Raw genomic sequence first — 7,781 nt, 5'->3', positions numbered from 1 at the left:
TTATAAAGTTGGATATGAATTATAATTTAAAAAAGTAGATTTTATTTTCATTACTTACAATAAAATTATTTCTTATAAAAAGATTAAATTTCTTTATATATTTATATTTTTTTATAACGTATATTTAAAAATATAAAAATAAAATAAAACAGAGAAATATGTTTTTGATATTAGTTTATAAAAAATATAGAATTAAAAACAAAATACATAAAATTACTAGTAAACATGATATTTTAGGGAAAATCTTTTATAATAAAAAATCTCACATTTAAAAATCACACAATGTATTGTTCAACTAAAAAATTAAGCGCTTAATGTATTATTTAATAACTAAATGATTACCGTATAAAGTACTCTATAATTTAAGAAATCTATACTTTAACAAGATTTCTGAGTAGTAATATAATTTAACAGCAATTATTTTAGTAAAAAAAAAAAAAAAAAAACAAAATATAATTCTATACCCAAAACATAGATGACGATGAAATGTTGAATCCGATACCCAATCTGTGAAACACGTTGATATCCTGTCGTAAAATGGCAGCCATACGATGAGAACAAGCAGATAGAAAACCGAGAATGATCCCGCGGGTATTTCGAAACCCTTGGAGCCTATCCGCCGGTCCATGCTCAGGGCCTGCAAAACGGAGAACGTGTGATACTGTGCGTTTGTGATTTGAATGGCAGTTCCACAGGAAAATATGGGAAGTGTTCTGATGACGGATTTGAGCCCCTCAATATTTTCAACAGAACAGACACTCCAGCTGCTAATCGGTGAGGAGCCGTCCGCTCGGGTGGGGCCGGGGTTCATTATGGCAGCTTTGTTCAAGAACCTGGTGGTCATAACAATTTTTAAAATTAGGGTCCTGGCTTTTGAAATGAGAGTGAACCCTCATACAATATATATCGCATGTTAAACAGTATATAAACAGATGCGCTGATTGTGGATGGACCCTTCAAATAATGAAATTAATAGCAGAAGCCTAAGACTGAAAACGAGAATGGAATCAGACATATAAAACTAGATTCATCCCTATGTAAAGCAATGCATTCTTTTTTAGATGTCAATGTACAAGACAAATGACCTCCATATGAAATAGAAAAGCTGTTGGATCCTCATCCTAGTCGGTCCATCAATCTACATCTATAGAGAGAGGCTCTTGAATCCTCATTCTAGTGACTCAATCCGTGAATATATCAATCAATTACGAATACAGCAGACTGGAGAGGCGCCAATTCCTGATACAGTTGCAGAGAAGAAATCAAGTGATGCAGTCATAATTTTACAAATTTACATATCAATTCTTAGAGAGGCAAACTCTATTTATGCATATGTATCGATTATTGTTGAATAGAAATTCAGTGGTTTAAGGCTTTTCTGGACAAGTATTTATAAGATATATACCGTTCTCTCAATAATATTGTGTACTTATTTCATATAAGATCTCGTAGAACCAGAATGAGAATCCTCGATTTGACAATTATGTACTGTAATGTGGATTTCTTACTTATCATAAGAGACCATAGAATCAGACAGAGTAGGAACGTAGAGCAAGCCGCGACCTTCATAATTTGATATGGCAGGAGGAGAGTTCATTAGTTTATCATTAATTATGATAAAATAGATAGGGGTGGTTTACATTATAGTTACCAAATTTAAATTTATTTAGATATCTAAGAAATTGGAGAGTATAATTAAAAAGATTAATTAATATTTATAATCATACAAATTTTAAATATTATTAATAATTACAAATAAAATTATATATTAAATAAAAATATATAATTTTATATTTAAAATAACACATTATAATTATTTGATCTATATTTTCATCTCAACTATAAGTATATATTTTACTCAATATAAACTGAATCAAGAAACATGCATTTGAAAATTTTGTCAATATAAACTGAATCAAAGAAGCATACATTTGAATTAGCTATGTATAATCTTAAATCATACATTTCTATATACATTTCATTAAAAACCTGCCATTACCGTTATTATTAATAGTAACTAGTAACAGTATTATTAATAGTAACTAGTAACAGTAGCCATCTCATGGATCAGATGGGTTTCTAAAAATGCGTAGTTCTGTGTCTGGAACAGCTGAACAACACTCCTAAAAAAACAACTCTTTTGGTAATTACAGTTTAAAAAACAACTCTTTTGGCAATTATAGTTTAAATCTGTTATGTTAAGTTAATTTTTGTATAAAATGCAATAAAAATTTGTTGAAATTATAAATTTGAATTATGAAACTTGAAAAATCTAAACATTGGAAAATTATTTCAATATGTTAAATTTACTCATATTTTGAAACAAAATAAAAAACCATCTCACTAAAAAATCATTATTTAAATCAAAGAAATCCAATCTTAAAAATATTAAACAACGCCTTTTATTTAATTTAAAAAATTAAATTATTTTTCCCCTGAATTGAACTGAATAGAGAAAGAAGAATAAATTTTCAACTAAATTAATTTGTTAATATCTTTACAAAGATCTTTCCAAAACCTGAAACCTTTTATTTGCAATATGCACGTCTTTTATGAAATGGTGTTATTATATTTACAAAGACCTTTTCAGAAATGAAACCTTTTACTTGTATTAGCAGGGTTTTGAGTTAATGATCGGATCTAGTGAAGAACAAAACTCGGTCACAGTTATTGTTCAGTTCAATTGGGCTTATGGTCAAAGTATGCTGGTTAGAGTAAATACTTTGGGTGGGAAATAGATTTTTGGGATGATTTTTCTTTATAAAATTGATTAAATTATTTATAAATAGTAGGAGTTGTTGAAAATAATTAATTTTGAATTATATATAAAATTTCAATTCTTCTAAAGAATTTATTTATTTTAAATTTATTTGAAAATAATGAAAGAAAAAAGGGAAAGAAAGAAGAATTGTGGTGATTATAGATTTATCCCCTTAATTTGGATAAACAGGGTGATACTAGAAAATACTTGGCCAAGTGAAATTTGAGAAACATCTGTATATCTATATCTATATGTTTAAACACATCTATTTTTTTCCAATTTAATTGTATATAAAAGTAGATCCAGATGGAATAAAAAAGCTATGATTGTGAATATGTAGTATCAGGTAGCAGTGAAAATGGAATAGTACATGTACCTGTGAATATGTAGTATCAGGTAGCAATAAAAATGGAATAGTACATGTACCTGAACTAGTTTGTAAGGCAGGGCTTATCATAGTCGGATTGTTCGCCATGGTGAAGATGCAAAGACTCAGGGGCATGGGTAATTGCGCTTCTTGACCGAGGCCACGATAACCTGCGTGAACCCTGCGAGAGCGCTGCCCTGTGGAAGTTCATACTACTAATTTTGCACGCCCAAATGGAGGAAGATGGAGGACATGAGCATGGAAGCAGTACGAAGGCTGAAGTTGAAACCCCAACTAACATCCCTTTGAATGTACACGACAACAATGAGGGCAATTATAACAACCACATGGCTTGCGAAGTAATACCAGTTGAAGTAGCTCTACAACCTTCTTTTCTCCCTATCTTCACCCTGATCGAATTGATCCTCCGCGAAGGCCACGGCAGGCGGCTTTGTCCTGATAGAACCACCCGCCATGACTGCGAAAAGGAAAACCAGAAGCACAAATTGCTCCCTCAGAAGCCCTCTCTCATTTGTTCAACTTCTTGTCCGTTGCGCTGCACGAAGATGGAAAGAGTCCAGGGATTACAATCGTGAGCATGAGAAGAAACATTCCCTTCTGATCGAATTATAATAAAAAGAGTCCAGGGATTACAACCGTGAGCATGAGAAGAAACATTCCCTTCTGATCGAATTATAATAAAAACACAGGCAATATTTTTCCTGGTCTTGTCGATTAAGAAAAAACATTGCTGCATTTAATTGAAGGTCGAAACATGGAGGAAGTATTAACGTGATGGCGCGGTGTATGATAAATTCACCGAAACATGGAGGAAGTATTAACGTGATGGCGTGGTGTATGATGAATTCAAGATACCACACCGTAATTAGTTTTGCCGACTAGTCCGCAAACTGTTTCCGTAATGAATTTGTAACCATTTTGATCTAACGGTTGATCCTTTTGCAGTCTTCTAACATATAATCTTATGGTGTATAATGATGACAGGTGGGCAGAGAGGGGAGTTGATTTCACAGGGAAAGATCTTAGGGCGTAAAAACATAATTATTAATAGCTTCCATTGTGTTTGATAGTTTATTTCTAATTTTTTTTTCGAAAAATGAGAATTATGTTATTCAATGTCTATATTATTTTTTATGCATTTTCTGCTTTTCATTTTAACTATTATTCTATGGTTTGAAGCTATGAAATGTGAACCGTTATTGAGTTTGATAACCATATTTCATAACATGTTACATTCTATTTCTAAATATTTTAATTTTTTGCTTATGTTGAACTAAGAAACCCATTATTTTTTAATTTTATGAGGCATAACGTTCATTTACATGTATCTTGAAATTCATTTAGAAGAAATATTTTTCATGCTAGTGAAGGGCTTGGCAGATCTCTTGTGCTTCCCTATAAAATCTATTATGTTGAACTAAGAAACCCATTATTTTTAAATTTTATGAGGCACAACGTTCATTTACATGTATCTTGAAAGTCATTTAGAAGAAATATTTTTCATGCTAGTGAAGGGCTTGGCAGATCTCTTGTGCTTCCCTATAAAATCTATTTTTTATACGCTAAGAATAGAGATGTTTGAATATAATATAATCAAAATGAAGTACTTACAACCCAAAAAGAAAAAAGAGCCAAACTCCATAAACTAAGAAACATTACTTACTGCTCGAAATTCCTAAAACAAAAATTTAAAAGGAAAACACATATAGCCCGAAATAAACATGGAAACTCATTTCTTGTATTTTTAGAAATCAAAGAACCACAAGGTCGAATTTGAAAATAAATGAAACTTAAAATACTAGAGAGATAAATGCCAAGAAAGGAGAAAGTCACTAGAAAAGAATGTTTCATAGAAATCAACCTTTAATGCAAGGGGAATTACATAGATGAATTCTAGGAACTAGAGCCCAAGCAAAATCAAAGAACCAATGCACACTGATTATTATCCACTAGAAGTACTTGGCATATGTTGATTAAGTTTAGATCAAATTTAAATAATAAAATTTAAAAAAAAGGTCTTACCATGTTAGTTCCAAGATAATTGATGATGTTTTAGAAACCACTACAAAACCCCTCCTTTGACTACTTCATTATCCCACCTCACCAACAAAACACTCCAATGAAGGATTTGATTGATAGGACAGAGATTAATTCTACCCTGTAGGAATGATGGGATTGTATTCTTTCATATCCCTTCATTTCACTTTAGGTTTGATCTATATTTTATTGCAACATGTGTTAATAAATGATTGTTATACATGCGTGAATTCCACTTTCCAACATTCCCCCTCTTAATCTGAATGGGTATATATGAGTCCAAGAAGAGAGCTAAAGTGAAAATATATTTGAATATGCTCTCTGAAATGGTGGTTTAAGGAAGGACACAAACCAAATTGGGTAGAAGGTTTTTTATGGAAGACTACAAAACCACAAACCAAATGAGGTGGAAAAAATTGAGTTCTCTACGTGTGGAGGTTTAAGGTTGACCACCGACTCTAGAACTAAAGCTTGAAGCAGTTCCTGGACTAGTTGCAAATATGGCTAGAAGTTGAAGTATTTTGTTGGTGGAATTGCTCCCTGATAATGGTTCGAAGATGACCACAAAATGATGTAATCATCCATTGGAATATATTTAGTATTTTCTACATACATACTTCACGCAAAATATTTTCTTGAGCATCATTTTTATCCATTAATACCAAGCTTTCTAGCACCTCCATCCCACAAATTGTTCATTGCATGGGTTACTTTTTAGTTGTGTAGCCACCAAATACGCTAACATTCATATTAGAAATAAGAATTATTGAAAACAAAATAATGTTCTACTCAACAATTACGTTAGCCTTGTCTGATTTATACCCTGTCAACAACATTCAAAGTGGAAATTGGAAATAATAAATGGGGTTATTCTTTTCAATTTACATCAACTTGGGAAACCAACTAACCCATATTATAGCAATCTAAGAAAGTTGTAAGGCAGATACTGACATTCCATAAACTTCCAACATTTCTTGTTTTGATCCATCCTTGAATTTCGAAGGCAAGCACAATATTAACTTAGATTGAGAAAGTTGCAGAGATGGGTTTCATTCGTTTGCAGGTGTCTTGATTTGGATGCAGTAAATGACCATTTTACTAGATACTTTTTAGTAACAATAGGGAACCCCATGATGGAAAACATTTGGAGGTTTTGGGGTATTATAATCCCTTGTTAGTAAAGGATGGAGGGATGCATATGGGTATCAATTTTGACAAAGCCAACTTCTGGTTGTTTGTTGGAGATTTTTTTGGGATATTTGAAAAAAAAAATGAATTTCATTGAGAAAATTTACAATGCAAATTTTATTTAGAAACACACAAGAAACATATATGAAATGAGTACGTCTGTTGATGTCATTGTGTTATACATGTTACATTTGAAAATCTTGATCAAAGTAGCAAATGCTTCCTCTTCTTGATTTCATCAACCTTAAGCATGTAGGTGATATTCCAACTAACCGAACTTAGGACAATTTCTTCTTGATTTTGTTCTAGGTCACTTTCAAGTTCCTACTTAATGTTTATTGATTTGTCCACAATTGAATGAATACCAGATAGTCATGTATATTACAGAGGTGGACACCATTCATGATCATATTGTCTCATACCTCGACGAGCACATGATTACTCTACTTCACCTCGAGACAGGGACCACAAGTACTCCCATGATAGAGATTGTGGTGAGAAAGACCATTGAATAGAATGATGATATTTTTCTCTATAGCATTGACAAGTGGGCAGGAGGTGGGACCTTTCCTAGAATATTCACTCCAGGAAAAACATTGACCCTCACTTGGTTATTAACATGAAAAAATAATAGGGATATGCGATGGTTTCTAGACCAAAGTCTAAGAAATAATGAGTGCCTAGGAAGGCCACAAAACTGGTGGCTCAAGTTATTCAACAGGGAAGATAGACCATTTCTCTGATACCACTATTGGAATGTGCAGACACGATCAGGCGTGAATTCCACTTTCATTAAGAATGATATAGATATAATTGTAACATTTAGACCATTGGATTCAACTTCCAAGGTTTCTTGGACTTCTAGTAACTGGTCATCATAACCCTAATGGATTAGGTCTCCAAAAAGACATGACTTGAAAACAAAATGTTAAAGACCTTATAGGATTATGATATAAAATCTCACCAATTTTTCTTTCATACCTTATAGATAAGAGAATCGAACTCATTTTCTAGTATATCAACTTGCTAGCTATATTATTTCAGGACTAGAAAATATAAAACGATATTTAGGTTGTTAGCCTCCTTATTGATTCAAGAAATGATTAGAGGTAGCTTATTATGTGTTTGAGCTCATAACAATAATTTTCATAATGATACTTGAATCTCCTATAACAGGTAATGCTTTTATATTGGATTCATTTGTGAGAGAGAGACCCTATAAAAATGCATAAGCATTGGCATGATTGATTGTCGATATTCCTTGTCCCCATCACATAGTTGAAGTCCACATGATAACACCACTTTATTTGTGTATCTAGAATTTAAGTGTCACATAATGAAAGTTTCTCAAAAACGTTTAGACATATTTTATTTATGAATCCCCACTCGAATTCATGTGGTATGAGA

At 32.1% G+C, this 7,781-nt stretch overlaps 1 protein-coding gene across 1 annotated transcript; it reads right to left on the bottom strand.

Moving 5' to 3' along the window:
• Window positions 1-378: 378 nt before the first annotated feature.
• Window positions 379-3,604, bottom strand: LOC149215314 (protein NRT1/ PTR FAMILY 2.9-like). Its single transcript, XM_089389692.1, has 3 exons — window positions 3,516-3,604; window positions 503-833; window positions 379-390 (listed from the first exon to the last, which is right to left on the bottom strand). Exons 1-3 carry the CDS (start codon window positions 3,602-3,604, stop codon window positions 379-381), a joined length of 432 nt encoding a protein of 143 aa, XP_089245818.1.
• Window positions 3,605-7,781: the final 4,177 nt, after the last annotated feature.

This window comes from Pinus tabuliformis, chromosome 1_1 (genome assembly GCF_031772625.1).
Source record: "Pinus tabuliformis cultivar Carrire ecotype Pingquan chromosome 1_1, CPIR1, whole genome shotgun sequence".
Classification (NCBI taxonomy): domain Eukaryota; kingdom Viridiplantae; phylum Streptophyta; class Pinopsida; order Pinales; family Pinaceae; genus Pinus; species Pinus tabuliformis.
Note: the sequence above shows the minus strand (reverse complement) of the source record. Positions and strands in the feature narration are given on the sequence as shown.

Coding starts and splice junctions, on each gene's coding strand:
- LOC149215314 (XM_089389692.1), bottom strand. CDS start 3,604: ATGGCGGGTGGTTCTATCAGGACAAAGCCGCCTGCCGTGGCCTTCGCG. Junction 834..3,515: donor GAAGATAGGGAGAAAAGAAG/GTTGTAGAGCTA, acceptor TATGACCACCAG/GTTCTTGAACAAAGCTGCCA.